This window comes from Chenopodium album, chromosome 3 (genome assembly GCF_948465745.1).
Source record: "Chenopodium album chromosome 3, dcCheAlbu1.1, whole genome shotgun sequence".
Lineage (NCBI taxonomy): Eukaryota > Viridiplantae > Streptophyta > Magnoliopsida > Caryophyllales > Amaranthaceae > Chenopodium > Chenopodium album.
In genome coordinates, this window is record NC_137836.1 from 1,941,578 (window position 1) to 1,962,904 (window position 21,327).

The 21,327-nt window shown below is 38.5% G+C and overlaps 1 protein-coding gene across 2 annotated transcripts; it reads left to right on the top strand.

Annotated features, from left to right (window-relative positions):
* The first annotated feature begins 6,978 nt into the window (after nt 1–6,978).
* LOC145623691 (uncharacterized) lies at nt 6,979–21,110 on the top strand. 2 transcript variants are annotated; one of them, XM_081676546.1, is made up of 4 exons: nt 6,979–7,290; nt 7,379–9,159; nt 9,356–10,410; nt 20,645–21,110. In XM_081676546.1, exons 2-4 carry the CDS (start codon nt 7,675–7,677, stop codon nt 20,760–20,762), a joined length of 2,658 nt encoding a protein of 885 aa, XP_081532672.1. In that variant the 5' UTR covers nt 6,979–7,290; nt 7,379–7,674; the 3' UTR covers nt 20,763–21,110. The 2 variants fall into 2 exon arrangements, with proteins under 2 accessions (XP_081532672.1, XP_081532671.1); XM_081676545.1 differs by having other exon boundaries at nt 6,980–7,290; nt 20,642–21,110.
* Nucleotides 21,111–21,327: the final 217 nt, after the last annotated feature.

Genomic DNA, 21,327 nt, shown 5'->3' on the forward strand with positions numbered 1-21,327 from the left:
ACCTTATTTTTAACATAATAACCTTTATTAAAACTTGTATAACGTTTAATATTATTGTGAACTTGAATAAGACATTATGACCCTATTTTAATACAGTGACCTTTATTATTCATATTGACCAGCATATAAAATATTTCATTAAATAAATTAACCTCTTATAGCCTATATATTACCAAAATGACTTTTATTTTAACATAGTGACCTTATTTTATTATAGTCACCTTTTTTTTTATTAATAAAACAACCATAGTTTTTCTAATATTAGTGGTCCATAATAAATTAGTGTGAACCGGTTCATTTAAGAATTTGTGTCCATGTAAACCCTAACAACTCCTAGGTATAAATAGTCGAATTAGGCATTGTAATACTCTCATACATTCACGGATACATCAATACAAACTATATATTTATATGTTCTTTCGAATTCTGTATGTTCTGATCAAGGAGCCTATCCTTACTCAGTATTGTATTCTCTAAACTCTTTTTTATACTTAAACTATTCGTTTATTGCTTTATATTTGTTCTTGGTTATTATTGTTTATATCGTGGCTTTGATTGTTATTACCCCCTAATAAAAACCTTAAGCAAATTCCTAAGACTATCCGTCTAAAGATTTGCCTAAATTGTGGTGAAAAACTTTAACTAGGAGGGTAGGTTAATGCATGATTAAAGTTTTTATGGTTTAGTAAATTTGCCATTAGTACAATTAGTTTTTGTAGACCAAAGATAATAGTGCTTATAGTTAAAGAGAAGGTTTTGAGAAGGTTCTAATATATGACATTAATATTCTAATATCTGATATTAATAATATAACATTTTAATATATGACGATAATATTCTAATATACGACATTAGTAATCTAATCTCTCACATAAATATTTTAGGGGCTCATTCATTTAAATATTATCCAATACTCTCCACTTCCCCACTCTCCCCTCTCATTTTCTCTCTCCTCGACCACCCATGTCCGATCTGAAGGAGTTATGTCTTCGATAAGTGCAATTACTAGATATATCAAGGATCACTATTATGGAGATAATAAGTTCATTCTATAGGGTCGTCAATGTTTGGTGCTAGATATGACAATTGATCTTTGGGCTAGCTTAATGGCCCAAAGCCTTATAGAATGGATCCTACAAGGTCACACATAAGAGTATTGGGTTAAACAAATTAGAGGCCCATTATTGGGCCTCATGAGTTCATGACATACCATATTGATAATGGGGCTTGGATAGTTAGAAGAGTCTAATGGGTTTTGGACTTGACATGGTTTTATTTCTAGATATGATCTATAAATATAAACCATGCCTAGGGTTGCAAGAGAAAACAATTGACATACAGTGAATTGTCACACAAGCAACCAATTTCCCAAAACCCTAGCTCTCTCTCTCTACTCGGCCCTCTCTTTCTCCTCCCTGTCCGTACGGCCCTCCTCCCCAGGTGGCGCGTGGGTGGTGTTGTGGTGTGTTCGTGGCTCGAATCTCCGTTGAAGGTTGATTGAAGTGTTCAGTCACAACTAACTAGCATTAGTGGAGGTTTAATCCGTGCTCGTGGACTAAATAGAGGAATCACACGTGGGGTTCTTGTTCTCCTTATTGTTCTTGTTCGATCACTTGTGGAATCACGCTTCAAAGGTATAATTCTTACTTCTTTATGTGTTATGCATGAGATCCTTGGTTTAGGTGCTTTATGAATATGATTCATATATTTCCGCTGCGTAGTACCTATAATTTCCTACAAGACCACCACCACCTCGTCCTCTCTTCCTTTAATAAATACCTCTCTCTCGAAATCGTAAAAAAAAATTGGGGCTTTTTTTAGACAATTGAAAAGCTCACGTTCTTGCTTTTGTCAATAGATTTAGGAGGAAGAAAGGGAATTGTTGCTAGTTGTTTGGTGATTTTGAATTGTGGTGCTTAAATATAACAAAAAATCTTGCTTGGATTTGTTACATTTCGGGAAAACTCCTCACCCTAAAGTGTGTACCATTTATCAATATATATAGTTTTACAATAGTAGACCTAATCTTATTAGGAATCCTAGTATGATAAGAATACAAAATTTATACAAAATATATCCTACATCTGCGACAAATATTATCATAATTATTATATCTATTAGGATTGTTGAATTTTTTCATTGGAACTGTTCAATTGTTGCCTAATTTGTTGAATTTCTGCAATTTTGCTTGTGTTGGTGTGTTTGTCAGGTTTAATGGTAGAGTGAATTGGAGAAGACAAAGGAGAACTAGAGTGAGTGCTACAATGGTGAATTAAGCACTACAATTGTTGAACAAATTGTTGCCTATCACTTGGTATGATTTGGGGGAGATTTGCACTAATTTTTGGTTGGAATGATTTGCCCAATTTTTTTGTTGGACTGATTTGTGGACAAGAAAATTTCACATTTGCTACCAGGGAAATGATCCTAATTCACATTTTCTACCCCTTTAATTTTTTATTTTATATTGCTACCACCTAAATCAGAGTATTTTAAAAATTACTACCACTTAACGGAATCCGTTAGGATTTCTGTTAGGTTTATAAAAAAAAAAATTAAAAAATTAAAATTAAAAAAAACAAAAACCACCTTCCCCCCCTCCCTTACCACCCCTCCCCTCAGCTGTCACCCCTTCCCTCCCCCCTGCCGGCGCCCGACGTCCAGAGCTTCGGTCGGCGCCGGCGCGAACCCATCCCCCACCCTTTTCCCCACCCCTACGCAGCCAACGCGAGCGAACCCTTCCCTTTCCCCGTTCTCGCTGCCCCCACCCCGAACCAAAACCCCTCCCACCGAAATTCGTCCCCCAGCCCCGTTCCCCCACCGAAATTGACCCCCTCCCCTTCCCCTACCGTTTCGGCCTTCCCTAACCCTAAACCACCACCCAAAAACCACCCAAAACGAATTTCGAGTTTTGTTTCCGACTCGATTCAGGTTAGGGTGGGGGAAATCGACCGTTTCCGGCTTGATTTAGGTTGGGGAAAGGGAAAATCGACCGTTTCCAGCTCGATTTAGGTTGGTGTGGTATCGGGGCTGGTGTTTAAGGGTTAGGGGTGGTTGTGTTTGGCTGTTTTGGGTGGGGGAAGGGTGGTGTAAGGGTTGGTGTTTAAGGGTGGGGGCAGCAAGGAGGGGATAAGGGAAGGTGGTGGGCTGTCACCGGCGCCGACAAGGGGTAGGGAGGTTGCTGGGTTTTTTTTTTTAAAAAAAATCATGGTGGGTCGAAGGTGGCAAACGGGGAGGTAGTGAGGGTGTCCGAGGAGGAAGGGGTGGCAGTGAGGGTGGTTGATCTCAATAACGGAAATTGTAACAGAAAGTGTTAAGTGGTAGCAAAATTAAAATTATGTGATTTTGTGTGGTAGTACTATAAAATAAATAATTAAACCGGTAGTAAATGTGAAGCTAGGTGGTTTCGCTGGTAGCAAATGTGAAATTTTCCTTGTGGATATTATAGTGGAAAATTAGGGAGCAAAAACAAAAGAGGGAAAAATGCCTAATAGTGCCTGCAACTCTACAAGTAGGGAAATTCTTGAGTCAAACGCTTAAAAGTTGGAGTTAATGCCAGAAAAGAGGGGGGGGGGGGGGGTGAGGTTTTACTAAAAAAAAAAGGAAAATTTGATTATAATAATCCAACCTTTGTGTGATCTCTTTTTAGTAATCCGACTTTTTGATTATTCTGCAATAATCCCACCTTTACACCCCATTCTATTCTATTAGGCCAAGTTGTTCAGGTAATCTTAATTTTCATTTTTTGTAACAATTAAGGATTTTTTTTTTTTTAAAAAAAAAGTAATTTTTCCCCAGCCACCCACTTCCCCCTTCCCCGACCACCCCCACCTTCCTACCTCCCCTTCCCATTTATTTCCATTCCGACCACCCCTTTAGCCACCTTCCTCCTACCACCATTAAAATCAATCAACAAAAATACCAACAACAACCGCCATGAAAGCTCGATTCCATTATCATCTTCATTCTCACTCCCTCCATTGCCACCATTGCCCCTCAACTCAACCTCTGATTTCGATTTCAAAACCACTTTCTCTCTCCTAATTGTTGTCCTCATTTCCCCTAAAACCCAAAAATCTGCCATTAACAGCAATGTCTCTCTTTCCTAATTCCTCTCAACCTCCATTTCTATGGTACTCAAGCTCCAAAACCCATATTCAATTCTATAATTCCGCGAAAATCAAACTCAAATTCTGCCTAAAAGACATTTATATATTCGAACGCACGTTTATTTGAGCGGTTGCCGAAGGATCTACCATTTTTGGCTGGATTTTGAGGAAAGGTAGGAAAGGTAGGTTGGTTTTATGGGTTTCGAGCTTTTGACGAATGTGGTTGTTTTTTTCTTGGTTTTGAGCTTTCGACGTAGCTTTGACAGAGGTGGGTGGTTGTTTTTTCTGGCTGGGTTTCAAGATTTAGATGGAGGCGGGGATTCCAGGGGGTGGGTGACATCGGGAAATGAGGGAAAATGGTGAGGGGTACGGGGAAGGGAGGTGGGTAGTGGAATAGTGGTGGGGTGGCCGGAAAGAGAAGAGGATGGGAAGGAAAGGGAAGTTGGGTGGTTGCTGGTTGGAAATTATGGAGGAAGGAATGAGGGAAAAAGTAAAAATAAAATTCAAAAATGTTTTTTTTAAATGTAAAATTAAATTTGAACTAATTAAATTTTGACACATGGCAAGGTGACTTGCTATTGTAAGTCACTAGTAGAAAAAACGCATTTGGCACCGGTTCAAACCCGGCCTAAGGCACCGGTTTGAACCCGTGCCTATGTGGGGGGTGCCAAATACCCCCCTATTTGGCACCGGTTCAAAACCGGTGCCAAAAATACTAAAAAAAAAATATTTATCCTCCTTTTGGCACCGGTTAACCGGTGCCAAAAATGTCCTTTTTTTTTTTTTTTTTGGTTTTTTTTCACTTACCAATAAAATCAACTGAAAAAAAAAATAACAATTCACAACAAAAATTGAATTGGTTTCAATATATATAATCCAAAATTTACAATACATAATGAAATCCAAAATTACAATATAGATCAATTACAACTAACATTATAAATAAATAAATAAAAAATTACATTATAAATCATAAAAAAAATTACAACATGAACATATCAATATTCTTGCATAATTTGTACACACTAATTAAAATAGAAAAAAAAAATCAATTGGTAAAAATAAGCTTAAGAATATATAAAAATTATCAAAAAATTGAAAAATTATCAAAAACGAAAAAAAAACCAAAATTATCAAAATATAAAATATAAAACAGAAATTGAAATCGAAATATAAAAAATTATCAAAAACGAAAAAAAAAAACCAAAATTATCAAAATATAAAATATAAAACAGAAATTGAAATTGAAATATAAAAAATTAGCAAAAACGAAAAAAAAAAAACAAAATTAAAATCGAAAAAAGAAACCAAAAATTCGAAAAAAAAAAAACAAAATCGGAAAAAAAAAAACAAATACGAAAAAAAAATAGGAAAAAAAACCAAAATCCAAAGTAAAAGGAAAATTAAAATCGAAACCCTAAAAACGAAATCCAAAATAAAAACCAAAATCGAAAACCAAAATCAAAATCAAAAACCAAAAAAAAACCAAAATTGAAATCGAAAAAAAGAAACCAAAAATTCGAAAAAAACAAAATCAAAATCGGAAAAAAAAACAAATACGAAAAACAAATAGGAAAAAAAACCAAAATCCAAAATAAAAGGCAAATTAAAATCGAAACCCTAAAAACGAAATCCAAAATAAAAACCAAAATCGAAAATCAAAATCAAAAACCAAAACCAAAATCAAAAACCAAAATTGGTGAATCGAAAACAAAACCAAAATTGGTGAATCGAAAACAAAAACAATTAAAATCGAAAAAAAAAAGCCAGAACTTGAAAAAAAATCCCAGAAATTGTTGTTGATGTTGATGCCGGTGGTGGTGCTCGAACATAGTGGTGGTGGCGGCGGCTGTTGTTGCGCTAATGAGAGGAGATCGGCTGTCCTCGAGCTTTCGTTGCTGCAAATATATGAGAGGAGATCGAAGGGAGTTGAAAGACTAATTAAAGAAGAACGAATAGAGAGAGGAGATCGAAGGAGATGAAAGAAGAACGAAGAGAGAGAGAGAGGAGAGAGAAGGAGGAGAGAGAAGTAGAGGAGATGAAATGGGGGAATGGAGGCGGAGAGAAGGAGGAGAGTTAAGGAGATCGAAGCTTATAAGGGTTTTAGGGTTTAAATTTTCCGGTTTTTCCTAAAAACCTTGGACCGGTTCAGTGGCACCGGTTCAAACCGGTGCCCTTTGTATTTTTGGCACCGGTTTGGTCTAAACCGGTGCCTTTTCCCTTTGTTTAAAATCCCGCCCAATTTTGGGCCGGTTTTTGGCACCGGTTTGGGCTGAACCGGTGCCATATGGGGGGTGCCAAATGCAATTTTTCTACTAGTGAGTTGATAACTGGGTTGACCTAATAGAATAGAATGGGGTGTAAAGGTGGGATTATTGTAGAATAATCAAAAGGTCGGATTATTAAAAAAAGATCGCGCGAAGGTTGGATTATTAGAATTAAATTTTCCAAACCAAAAAGTGATCGTGGTGGTTTTTTTTAGCAAAGAATCGCTTAAAAGTGTTTTTTTTTTGTTTGTTTGTTTGAGAAATGAGGCATTTAAAATGTTTTTTCTAACTAATTTTCCTAATTAAAGATATTAATGTTCAAATTTGTTTATCTGCAATCGTGTCCACCAAATAGAAGAGATACTCCAATCCGTATAAATGTATGACATAATTTTAAAATTTTAAAATCGTGTAACATCTAGTATTTAAAGTTATAAGCTTTTATGTTTATATGCTCCATGTGACACATAAATTTACTTTAAACGACTTTCTAATTCATAGATATTGATATTGATATAGATATAGATATTTCCCTAATTAAATTCTATTCCATTTTTTAATTTTTATAATATTTATATTAATAAAAAAAAATTTTAAAAAAAAAAAAAACCTGCTGGTCATATCATATGAACATATCGACTTATCTGTTTGAGTTACACTACCTTTTTCCTTAGAAAAACCAAATCGAACAAAAAAAAATACAAAAAAAAAAAGAAAAATACCGATAGACGAGCAAAGCAAACGCCGTAGCTGCCCCTTATCATCCGAGTAGACTCAGCCTCAACTCGCTTGCTCACCTTCTTCTTCTTCTTCTCTCTCTTTCTTTCTGCAACATTTCTCACATTCCAAACAATCGAAACGTTTCATCAAATTCAGCAACTTTCAATCTTAGGCGCTGTTATCTTCATCAATTCGTAAGTTTTCCCTCTTTTTTCAACCATTTTTATTTATTAATTTTAACTCTATTTTTTTAATTGGGTTTTTAATTTTAATGGGTGCCAGAGAAATTCACAGCTCGATTGAAAACCCTAGGTATTGCGATTAATCAATCAATTGAAAAATTTTGGGAATTTTTTTTATGATTGCCGTGTGATTGGGGGTTTCTTTGATCTTGCGTGTTAAATGCGGAAAAGGGTATTGATGAATTAGGGTTAGTAAGCTGTTAATTTTGTAAAACGGAAGAAGTTTGAATTTTTGAGGGATTTGGATAAGAAGCTTGGATTATTGAATTTCTTGTTGTTAGGGTTTATATCGCTGGATACAATTGTGGGAAAGATAGGTGTAGGTTAAGGGGGATAATGTGTATGTTCTGTGTGATTCAGAAGTGGTCGCGCAGGGTTGCTACTATGCTGCCTTGGTTAGTTATTCCGCTTATCGGCCTATGGGCTTTGTCTCAGCTACTACCGCCCGCTTTTAGGTTCGAGATTACGTCCCCGAGATTGGCCTGTGTGTTTGTGTTGTTGGTTACTTTGTTCTGGTATGAGGTTTTGATGCCACAGTTGTCGGCTTGGCGGGTTAGGAGGAATGCCCGGTTGAGGGAGAGGAAGAGGAATGAGGCATTGGAGCTGCAAAAGCTGAAGAAAACTGCTACTAGGAAGTGTAGAAACTGCTTGACACCTTATAGGGATCAGAATCCCGGTGGGGGGAAATTTATGTGTTCGTATTGTGGGCATATATCAAAAAGACCGGTTCTTGACTTGCCTGTTCCGCCTGGTATTTCGAATTCTGGAATTCTTAAGGAATTGCTTGGTAAAGGTGGGAAGATATTGAATGGGAAGCCCTGGTCGGATAATGTCTCGCTCTGTAGTCAAGAATGGGTAGAGAATGGGAGTTGGGTGGTGAATGGCTCTTTTCCAGTTAAGGCTTCTTTTCCGCCCCGGAAAAATGGTGTTGGATTGTATGGAAGAAGTGAATCTTGCCTCGCTGAGAAGTCTTATTCGGGTGTTTACCTTTTCAGTTGCAAACTCTTGACTTCGTTTTTGCTGAGTATAAGATGGCTTTGTAGGAAGCTTTTTAGGATTAGTTCTTCAGAGGATTCTTCGTCAGATGGTGATCATGGAGGGGGGATGTCCAAAAAGGGTGAGAATGGCAGCACAGGACAGGAGAGCAGAGGTGAGAAAGCTCGTAGGAAAGCTGAAGAGAAGAGGCAAGCTAGAATAGAAAGAGAACTCTTGGAGGAGGAAGAAAGAAAGCAAAGGGAGGAGGTGGCAAGATTGGTTGAGGAGCGCAGGAAGTTGCGAGACGAAAAGATAGAAGCTGAAAATCGTGCTAAAGGAACCTGCTCATTGAGGGAGAAAGATAGTAGGAAGGAAGCTGAGAAAAGGCGGCAGGAGCGAAGAAAGGAAAAAGACAAAGGATCTAGTAAAAGCAACTCTGATGTGGATGAGTTGGAAAAGAAATCGGGGAAGGAAAATGATCGGAAACGGGATACTGAAAGAAAACATGAGTCGCCAAAGTCTGGTGTAGATGGTGTGAAGGGTCAGAACACTGAAGCAGGTTATGGAGCAAAAGGTAATTCTACAAACAGTTTTAGCCGAGTGAATGTTGGTGCTAGATATTTTGACCGTGTGAGAGGTACTTTCTTGTCTTCTTCGAAGGCACTTACTGGCAGTAGTTTTTTTGGCAAAGCTGCCCCATCTCATGTTCCTGCTTCCAAAGAAATGAAGCCCAATAGTTCTGTTGAAAATCCCTTAGTTTCAAACAGCAAACGTGATTTTCTTCCGCCAGAGCGTCTACCTGGGAGAGCTAATATGAATGCAGACGATAAGAGCCATAGTCGCCCTGTAAGTCATGGTTATTTGTTTGCTGATATGTTGGTTATTCCCTTTTCTCTTTATTAGGTTTAGGGTGGGGAGGGAATGCTGTTCTTCTTTAGTTGACATCATACCCTATGCATTTTTTTTATCAACGTATAGGAACTTTATGTGTGTTGATATTTATAGTTGGTCTGTTGATAAGCTTAATCTGCCTGTGCTTCAGGTCTCTTCAGATATACAACATAAGACACAACCAAAGTCATGGCAGCAATTATTTACTCAAGCTCCTCCCTCCCATCCTAATGTAATTAGCAGACCAAGTGCAAACTCTGCAAAGTCTCAAGTTAGTCAAAGTTCTCAGCTACCTTGCTCAGTATCCTCTACACCGCTTTATGATAACCCAATTAATTTGCCATCTCCATTTATGCTGCCCGCCTTTTCAAGAGGGCCCCTGACTAATAATTGTAGCCCACCTGTTGCAAAGGATCCATTTTTTCCTAGTGTTTCGGACATGTCTCATGATTTTTTCACGGAAGAGCCAGAGCATTTTGAGGACCCGTGTTATGAACCCGATCCTGTATCACTTCTTGGCCCTGTTTCAGAATCACTTGATAATTTTCAGCTAGACCGTGGCAATAGTTTTGTAAAAGATGGAATTGGTAATTCATGTCCTATGATAAATGTTTCCACTCCTTTGGATGTCACCAGGCCTTCTCCAATCGAATCTCCATTGTCGCGACTGCGAGTTGCTGATGAAAAGCCAAATAACCATAGCCACTTCTCTAGTAGTCCAAGGGGCCTTGATATGCACTTTTTTCCAGCTGCTGACATGAATGATAATATCAATGATAAGGGAACATGGCATATGTGGAATTCTTCTCCACTTGGTCCTGATGGGTTAAGCTTGGTTGGTGGTTCTGCCAGTTGGATTTCACCTCTAGAGCGAAGCAGACTTAACAGTGAAGACCTGATGCATCAATCACCGCAGAAGACCATGGCTTCTTTGTTTACAAATGAGAGCCATATTGCTTCAGGAACACATTCACCTCAGAAGGCCACCATGGGAAATGCTCAAAGTTATAGTGCCTTTGGTGTCTCTGGTTCCAGCTCTTATGATCAAGATCAATGGATGCAGAAGGCTTTTTATCCACCGCTGTGTAGCAGTGAACTCAATCTTCCTGTTAGTCCTACAGAGGAAGCTTCCGAGAGCAAACTTTTGTTTGGGAGTCCTAGCGCTGCTGCCAATGGTCTTGATCCATCCACAGTGAGCTGGTCCAAGTAAGTTACCACCTTTATGCATCTAATATGCAATTTTTCTTTTACTATTTGATATTTAGTTGCTGGAAAATGGATGACAAATTGCATGTCTTGATTCTGTTATGTGAATCAGCTTATGTATTTATTGATACTTTATGTTCTGTTGCTACCTGGATCACTTAACTTATAATCTAGACACATGCTAGGACCTGCTGCGTTGTCTTCTATGTATAAAAACAATTGCCTTACTCCTTTGTCTTTTAATTGGTGGTTTTAATCTCTATTTTGGGCCATAACTTTTGCTGGGTTACTATATTTTCTGGGGCCTGTTGGCTGAGTATGCAAGTTCCTAGAGAGTTGAAACCGTGAAGTGCATACATCTGACTTTAAATATCCAAAGAATTAGCATATGTAGTCTTTGGATGAATGACATGAATCACATCTGTTGGTTTTATATACATTGTGGTTGCAGGTTGTCATGAATGACATGAAATTAGATGACCATGTGTTTTGTAACAAATTGAACCAAACACTTCCTAAATGACTAACTCACTCTTGACATTTCAAATGCAACATTTCAGACAGTACAACTATGACCATGTTTTTTGTAGCAACTCCGTTTGTGGATTTCTGTAAATCATTTCATTTGCTGTTAAAACTCACCTCCATTGCTAAGGATAATGTCTTGGAGCAGCAAAAAAAAAAAAAAAAAAAAAAAAACTGTGGATCTTTGTTAGCCTTGGTGGAGTTTGTCATGAATCATTAATTTTGCCGATGGTAAAAAAAAGATGGGGTTTTTTCCATAATTTCTCTGATGCTAGTTTGTCTGAAATCTCTAGACAGTGCCTGATATGGAAGTCAATCTGGAAAGGCAATAAATGTTGATTTAAACTAGGTATCTTATACATTCTCTATTTTCTTTTATTTTCAATATTTCCCTTTCATGGAAATGTCGTATCAGTTGCAAACTTGCAACTAAGCCTTTCTAGGTAACTTTGAACCTATAAAATTACCGCATAAGGTGTACTTTATTCACATAATCTCATGAATTCTCCTACCTCCTCCTCCCCTCTCTCTCAACGAATCAAGTCAATCAATCAATCAATCAAAGCCTTAATCCCAAAAGTGGGGTCGGCTAACATGAACCAAATATGATTCTTCCGTGTAGTCATCAACATAAATTTTTCTCCTCCATCCCTTACGATCCAAAACTTCATCCTCACGTAAATCCATGCACTTCATATCCTTCCTCACTCCTTCCAACCAAGTCATTTTTGGTCTCCCTCTTCCTCGTTTAATCCCACCATGATCCCACTCTTCCACTCTTCGCACCGGTGCACCCACGGGTCTCCGTCTTACATGTCCAAACCAACGCAGACGATTTTCCCTTAATTTATCTGCAATGTCTGCCACACCTACTTTCTTGCGAATAACCTCATTTCTGATTCTATCTCTTAAAGTGTTTCCACACATCCACCTTAACATGCGCATTTCCGTAACCTCCATCTTTTTAATATGCTCTTTCTTAGAAGCCCAACATTCTGTACCATAGAGCAACACTGGTCTTATGGCAGTCCTGTAGAATTTTCCCTTCAACTGTAGGGGAATGCTGCGGTCGCATAACACTCCCGTGGCCGCTCTCCATTTAAGCCACCCTGACTTAATTCTGTGGGTTACGTCTTGATCAATGTCACCATTCTTCTGGATGATCGACCCAAGATACTTAAAACATTCACTCATGGTCAAATCCTTTCCATCCAAACTCACCACTTCATTGCTTGTCCCCCTCTGAGTGCCAAAACGACATACCAAATATTCAGTCTTACTCCGACTTAGCTTAAACCCTCTAGATTCCAACCTTTGCCTCCATTGCTCCAACTTAACATTAAGCCCATCCTTAGTCTCATCCACCAAAACGATATCATCCGCGAACAACATACACCATGGAACCTCATCTTGAATTGGTCTAGTTAATTCATCTAGAACCGTTGCAAAAAGAAAAGGGCTTAATGCAGACCCTTGATGCAATCCGATTGTAATAGGGAAATCTTTTGTCAACCCTCCGCATGTCCTCACATTTGTTGACACATCCCGATACATATCCTTAACTAGGTCTACATACCTTCGTGGGATACCTTTCTTCAACATTGCCCACCAAAGTATCTCTCTTGGCACCTTGTCATATGCCTTCTCTAAATCAATAAAGACCATATGAAGATCTTTCTTCTTTACCCTATAAAACTCCATCATTTGTCTTATCAAATGGATTGCCTCCATAGTAGATCTCCCAGACATAAAACCAAATTGGTTATCTGAAATGCTTGTGTATGCCCTCAACCTTTGTTCAATCACCCTTTCCCACAGCTTCATAGTGTGGCTCATAAGCTTAATTCCTCGGTAGTTAGAACAATCTTGAGCGTCTCCTTTGTTTTTATAAACCGGGACCAAGGTGCTCTTCCTCCAATCTTGTGGGATCCTTGTAGCCGTCCATATCTTGTTGAAAAGGTTTGTTAACCAATCAATACCAATCTTACCCAAACACCTCCACACCTCTATCGGTACCCCATCAGGGCCAACCGCCTTCTTAGGTTTCAACTTCCTCAGTGCAATCTCCACCTCTACTCTCCTAATCCTTCGCACATACTCCATGTTGATTTCTTCATCACTCACAGAGGTATCTCCTATCACAACTCCATTACTTCCATTAAATAATTCATCGAAGTACCCCTTCCACCTGTCCTTGATGTCCTCCTCTTGCACTAGGACCATTTGGTTCTTATCTTTGACACACTTCACCATGCCAATATCCTTCCTTGCCTCTTGTCTTCTCTTTGCCATCTTATAAATGATCCTTTCTCCCTCCTTGGAATCAAGTTTTTCATAAACCTCCTGATATGCCTTTTCTTTCGCTTGACGAACAGCTGCCTTTGCCTTACTCTTAGCCTCCTTATACGCTGCAAAGGTTTCATCACTCCTACATTTTCCTAAGGCTTGATAGCATTCCCTTTTTTGCTTAATTACTGCTTTCACCTCTTCATTCCACCACGAAGTATCTCTCTGTATCGAAGTTCTTCCCCTTACTTCCCCTAAAACCTCTTTGGCCACTCTTAGGAAACAGTTCTTCATTCGTAACCAAGTCATGTCCGGATCCACCTCTCCATCCCAATCCGCTTCTTCAGTTACCTTTTCTGTAAAAACCTTAGCCTTTGCATCCCTTAGGGTCCACCATCTTATCCTCGGTTCTTCTTGTCTAACTTTTTTCTTCGCCTTCTCTTTCAGACGAATAGTCATTACCAATAGCCGGTGTTGGGTGACCACACTTTCCCCTGGGATAACCTTACAGTTTAGGCAACTTTGTCTATCTATGCTCCTTGTGAGCAGGAAGTCTATTTGAGTTGCATTTGCTCCACTCCGAAAAGTTATCAAGTGTGAATCCCTCTTCTTAAACCAAGTATTAGCCAAAATTAAATCATATGATTGGGCAAAATCCATAATAGCTTCACCACCGGCGTCCCTCTGCCCATACCCAAAGCCTCCATGGACACTCCCATAGCCATCTCGGCTCGCCCCAACGTGCCCATTTAGATCCCCTCCAATATATAACTTCTCTGAGTGGTGGACACCCTGTACCACCTCGTCTAGATCCTCCCAAAATTGTCGTTTCTCTTCCGCATCTAAACCCACTTGGGGAGCATAAGCACTGATAACATTCACAATCTCCTTGCCACATAGCAACTTCAGCCTTATCAACCTATCGTTCTTCCGATAGACCTCGATCACCTCTTTTGCCAACCTCTCATCGAGAACCACACCAACTCCGTTCCTAGCTCCACCATTCCTTGTCCTGTGGCTCGTTTCTTGCCCAACATACCATACCTTATACCCCAAAACCAAGCCTCGAACTCCTTCTCCTGTCCATCTTGTCTCTTGGAGGCACATGATGTTCACGCGTCGTCTCTTCATTACTTCTACCACTTCTGCTGATTTTCCCGTAAGAGACCCCACATTCCAAGAACCAATCCGCAAACTAAATTCCTTTCTCCCACGCTCCCTCCTGGTCCCAACTCCAGGCCCTTGCTCATTTGACACCACACTCGGGCAATGTGGCGCGTCGCTTCTGGGCGACGACCTAGCAACCCTTGCATACTTATCACTGCACCCGGGTCTGGGAAGTGCAGCGCGTCGCTCAGTAGGGAACGCCCCAATGGCACGCCCTTGCTCATTTGACACCACACTCGGGCAATGTGGCGCGTCGCTTCTGGGCGACGACCTAGCAACCCTTGCATACTTATCACTACACCCGGGTCTAGGAAGTGCAGCGCGTCGCTGAGTAGGGAACGCCCCCACGAAAATATCTGTTTGGCTCATGTCATTGGATGTGACGAAGTTTTATACTGGCTGTCACTGGCCTACCGTAACCCTCCTCCTTTATCCAGGCTTGGGACTGGCAGCGGGGAACCCACTGGCGGAGTTCTCAACGAATCAAGTGACAAGGAAAAATTACTTGAACTTTTATTTACTACTTAGATTTTTTCTCTGTAAACAGGTAAATTTTTTTACTCTACTGATTTTATCCTTCTAATATCTACTTTTGCACTAGCAAGTTGCATTTTAAACCAACTAGCTTCCCAACAGTTTTTAATACTGCATTCCTTCACAATTCAGTTTTTATTTTATTTTTTATATTTTTATATTTTTATATTTATTTATTTTTAAGTTTTTATTTGTTTTAATTTTTACAATGCAACTGAAACTATAATACGGTAATACCACATCAATTATTTCAAAAGCCATTGGATAGCTTTTCTCATGGGTAGGTACATTTAGGCCCAGGAATGCCAGGATGGGACCATATCTCTTGGATAAAGAGGTGTGCCCCTTTAACAAATTTATTTACTTATTTTATGGTGCTACTGATTTTTACAAATTTATTTATTTATTTTGAAATTTCCTTGTTATTTTTGTTATTATTTGTATCCAACTATTTTATTATATAATTTATGTTATTTAGAATGAAGATGAGATATATATTTTTAAATCAATATGATAAATTTCTTGATATATATTGGAATTTTAAATCCTTATTAGCTGTATCGTTTTTTCCCTTGTTTCTTGTTGCCTTATCTTGTAAAGTTAAGGATTTAAATATAACTTTTTGTTGAAGCCTATGACTTTGCTGTTCACAATGAGTCTTGTGATGCTCTAGACTTGTACCATGTACTTGTTACTCTGTTAGAGTGCTAATTGTTGGGGGGGGGGGTGAGGGGGGAGGCAATTACGAACTTCTGTTGTATAGCACTACATTAATCTAGCGTAAGGATATAGCACTACATTAAAGGTGGTTCCTCACAACTGTATAGTGTGTTGCCTTTATAACAGTCCTCTCTTTCCATCTATGTTGGGTTGGAGGGGATTTATAGGAGAATTGTACAGCAGACAGTGAGAAGATTCCGAAGATTCCATGACTATAGTGCTTTGAATGAATGCTGTGAGTAGTTATATTGGTATCCATATTCGACCCATGCTTCTTGGTCCCTTCTACGTCTTAGCTCATGACGAGCAGTTGTGCAGCTAGCTAACTGCCTTGTAAATGGTATGCTTGCTTCACGTTGCCCTGATGGTATGATGAGTTATAGTTGATATCCTGGTTCTTAGTTGTTATTGCATGACATCTACAAGTAATAATAAGTACTCCTTTTGTCCCCAATTAAATTTCCTATTTACCTTTTGCACAAGTTTTTACAAAGGTGAACACAATATCCATCAATCACAGCCTTAATCCAATAGGTGAGGTCAACTACATGAACCAAAAGTGATTATTCCGTGTAGTCATCGACAAAAATCTTCCTACTCCATCCCTTACGATCCAATGCCTCATCCTCATGCAAATCCATGTACTTCATATCCTTCGTAACTCCTTCCAATCAAGTCATTTTTAGTCCCCCTCTTTCTCGTTTAACCCCTCCATGGTCCCACTCTTCCAATCTTCGTACTTGTGCACCCTGGGTCTCCGTCTTACATGTCCAAACCAATGCAGGCGATTTTCCCTTAGTTTGTCTGCAATGGTTGCCACCCCCACTTTCTTGCAAATAACCTCATTTTTTATTCTATCTTTTAGAGTGTTGCCACACATCCATCTTAATATGCACATTTCCGTAATCTCCATCTTTTTAATGTGCTCCTTAGAAGCCCAACATTATGTACCATAGAGTAACACTGGTCTCATGGCAATCCTGTAGATATTACCCTCAATGTAAGGAATTGCTTTGGTCACATAACACTCCCGTGCCGCTCTCCACATAAGCCACCCTGTTTTAATCCTGTGGGCCATGTCTTGATCAATGTCACCATTTTTCAGGATGATTGACCCAAGATATTTAAACATTCACGCATGGTCAAGTCTTTTCCATTTAAACTCACCACATCATTGCCGAGTACCAAAGCTACACACTAAGTATTCAGTCTTACTCCGATTTAGCTTAAACCATATAGATTCCAACCTTTGCCTCCATTGCTCCAATTTGGCATTTACCCCATCTTTAGTTTCATCCACCAAAATGATATCATCCGCAAACAACATACACCATGGAACCTCATCTTGAATCATCTGGAACCGTTGCCAAAAGAAAAGGACTCAATGCTTGATGTAATCCGATTGTAATAGGGAAATCTTTTGTCAACCCTCCTCATGTCCTCACATTTGTTGACATATCCCGATACATATCCTTAACCAAGTCCACGTACCTTCGTGGGATACCTTCGTTTAACATTGGCCACCAAAGTACCTCTCTTGGCACCTTGTCATATGCCTTCTCTAAATCAATAGACCTTATGAAAATCTTTCTTCTTTACCCTATAAAACTCTATCTTTGTCTTATCAAATGGATTGCTTCCATATTAGATCTCCTAGGCATAAAACCAAATTGGTGATCCGAAATGCTTGTGTATGCCCTTAACCTATGTTTGATTACTCTTTCCCACAACTTTATAGTGTGGCTCATAAGTTTGATCCCTCCATAGTTAGAATAATCTTGAGTGTCTCCGTTGTTTTTATAGATCGGGACCAAGGTGCTCTTCCTCCAATCTTGGGGGTTCCTTGTAGCCTTCCAATCTTGATTGATTGAACACTTTAATATTATTGTGGAGCTCGATTGATTAAAGGTGAATATAAAAAACAAGACAGTGGGGGTTGGTTGTTTATAAGATATGCTAACCCGACTGAGATTTGGGTGTCGTGTCGATCTAGTGTTTGACAACACTCTACTCCAAAATTTTGGACAGTCAAAAGAGTATGGTGATCAATTTCTTAAATATGGCTACCATATAAGGTATTCGAAAATTTCCAACCCACGTTTTTCATATAACAAATAAATTGTACTTTAGAAGAAATTCAAAAATAAAAAATGTGAAATTCAAATTATGATATATATGAGTAAAATCTTCTTAACTACTCAAATTGAATGCAAGCTCCAAAACCTACCTTAAATATATATAAAATCTTTTTTAAAGGGACAAAATGTTTGAGCAGAGATTGAGACATGACCATGCTTTCATCAATTATTTGATTATTTCCTAAATTAGGCTTATCTTCTTTCTCCCTTCAATTTGGACGTCAAGAGGTTGGTGAAGGCCATGACATGTGCTCTATTTTGAAGGTCAAAGCTTTCAACCAACTCAGCCCGGCCTCCCATTCGCTTAATTTGTTTTAGGGGAAAGAAGGATGGAATTGTCGATAACACACCAACTTTCTGTTTGGAATTGCCTTGTGTAATAGGTTCAGGATATGAGAATGGGGAGACTAGGAAGGGAATGGGAGGCTATGAGGGAAAAGCGGTTGTTGTGTAGTAAGTAAAGGTTATGAGAAATGAGGGGACTAGGAGGGGTATGGGAGGCTAGGAGGGAAAAGAGGTTGTGGTTACAGTTTGGTTTGGTTATTGGTAAGGAGGTGAGAGTGGAGTTGATGGAGATGGTTGGGACTGATTACAAGGAAATGGTGGTTGAGAGCAGAAATAATTTTGCGATTTAGGTGTTGCAAAGATGTCCTTCATTTTTGGTATTGTTATGTACAGTATGAGTTAAAGCTGATGAAGCAGAAGGAAAAGCAAGATAGGTGTAACCTTCCTTTAAAATTAAACTAAATAACTAATGGGTAGGATGAATTTGCTCTTCCTTTTTGTTTCCTTTGATTTCCGTTTTCACCTCTTTTTGTAAAACAAACATCCTTTACTCTCCCTCCCTCCCTCCCTCCCTCTTTGATCTCTTCCTGATTGGACTTGTTAACAAGAAAATTGTGTTTTCTCTGAAGATACCAAATGAATTTTTCTTTGCTCTGATTGTTAAAACTTTAAATTGTGGGATAGCAAAGGATACCTATGAAAGTCACTCTTTTATCTGTGTTTGGAAATCCTGAGCTGTTTTAACTGCTATTTGATTTTTCTTCCTGCTTGGGGCATTTACCTGAGTGACTACCTGATATTTGATGTTGGGGATGCCAGCTCTCAGTAGCAATATTTCTTTAAGCTGCTCAGAGCCTCAGATAAGTAGCCATTATATGGATCTAGGTTCAATGCTTTATTATCCATATGATTGATGACTATTGTTTGTCCTATTGTCTTAAATTAAATTAATGTTAACAATACAAGCCTCACCATGAGTCACAAACTCTGCTCTAGATCCCCTATTTTGCACCTCCTTCCTTATAGAATGTTAAGATTGCTAATTTCAGTACTATCCAATCTTGAGAAATGTTTGAGATGAACCAAGACGGGAAGTGGAGAACAAAATTTGATACTGAGGGATTACATATTAATATATTATCCAATTTAAGAATTATAACTTCCTCCCTGCGGCCCTTGCTGGGTTTCACAGTAGGTTGTTACATTACAAGGCTAGAATATAGGACTTAATAGTTGAAGTACTAGTATTTAAAATTGAAAGTGGGAGTTATAATTTTATGTAGGAAAACTGTTAAAGTACAATTGAGATTGTGCCCATCAGGGTATTGTGGGAACATGACCAGGTGTTTATTACCCCAAAAGGCCAAAATGTAAAAAAGTTTTGGGACATTTACATTAAGAAAAATGCAAGAAATTATTTTTGGACTTACATTATTAGTGGCTATTAGTATTAGCTACCGAAAGGAAAATAAAATTTGATTTTAACTATTATTGGCAGCATCAAAGACTGAAATATATTTATCAGTTATCTGAAAGATGCCTTGTCTTTTCATGTTTATGTAATTATTTTTGGACTTACATTATTAGTGGCTATTAGTAATAGCTGCTTGTTACTTTTCTTCTTTAAACTTTAAACATACCTAACCAAGTAACCTTTGTCCCCATGCCGTTAATGAGGCTCTTGCCTAGGGCCTTGAAGAGAAAGGGAGGGGTTAAATGAAGTCAATGTTTTAGTATCCACACTATTTCATATGGGCTCTGTTTTCCTTGCTTTAATATTTTAATGATTTAGCGCCTGTTCGACCCAGAATATTGATTTGAAGGCAAGTAAATAGTATATGTATGACTTATTGCCGCTAGATATTTGATTAAGTTTTTTGTAAACCAAAGTCGGACATTTGTATATTGAAGACTCTTTTGGTTAATCAGTTTTTTCTGCTCGTGAAATCAGCTCTTGGAGAACTGATCAATATACCTTAATCCATCGGTGTTTTAAGAACTTTACGGGGTTGCTGACCTGCTACTTAGTCTGCTTTGTTTGTGCTTAGTTTTTAATTGGCCTTTATGTGGGGCTAAGTGGTGCTTTCTTATACTACTGAGATATGTTATTAAGTGGACAAGCACGAGTCATATGCAGTTTTGGTTATCATACTTAAATTATTCAGTAGGGATGTGCTTGACAATGCATGTGGTTCAACCATTGTATTGCTAAGTAATCCAAAATTTTAGGAGTACTGGTTACTGTCTGGCATAATTTGACTAACTGCTGCGGTTACTTCAGCTTTCTCTTTAGGAATTTTTAAACAAGATTGGTATTTGAACTTTTTTAGACATCAACCTCATGACAGGTCTGCACCCCTGGTCTCTAGCAAAAGAAGGGGTAAGAAAACGAAACGTTGCCAAAAAAATCTCTTTGGCTTGCAGAATACTGGTTGGATGCCTTATATAGACTGCAAGCAGTTATGACTGACATAAGACATGATATTTTATTGTTGTTTGCTATGCTCATTCTCTCTTGTTTTACATCGCTTGCTTTCGAGTGGTTGTCTAATGACAATGTTAATTTTTCCTTGTAGCAGGAATGAATGGTCTGTTCAGGGCATCGGAGAAGGTGTTACAAACCCATCTATTGTCAAATCTCCTTTTGGTGGCTTATACTCTCCCCCAAATGTACATTCACTTTGGTCATTTGAATGAAAGGTAGAAAAAGCAAAAAGAACATAAAGGAAAAGAAAGAAAAAAAAAATGAGAGGAAAACTTATGAGGGTACTTTTTAGTATACATGTTCTTGACGAGGCTGCCAGCCTCTTTTTGAGGGCACTTCAGATACACTGTAAGCATTGTATCATCCTTCTCCTTTAAGGGTGACCGATGTTTACTTACATTAGCAACGGGTTAGGAATACAAAAAGGGCATGCATGCTTTTAGTGCATCCGCGGAAAAAAAAAAAAAAATGTTGGTAAGATCACTACTTTTGGCCCCTTCCCATGTTCAATGGTTTATACTCCATGTCTATGAGCAGGAAAGTTCCTATCTGTTCTTTTATCTTGTTGTCAATTTTGGCTCTCGCTTCATTTTATTTTGAGATAGTTAGATAGCGGGGTTCTTATGCATCAAGGTCCCTGATTTTGTAACTAATATGATATCAGGCCGATGAGTATGCATAGGTCTAGCAATTCGTTCACATATAGCCTCCTCGGTTGGTGCCTATGAGTTGCTAAATGATGCAGTTCCATTCTCATCATATCAATAGCGGTGCTGG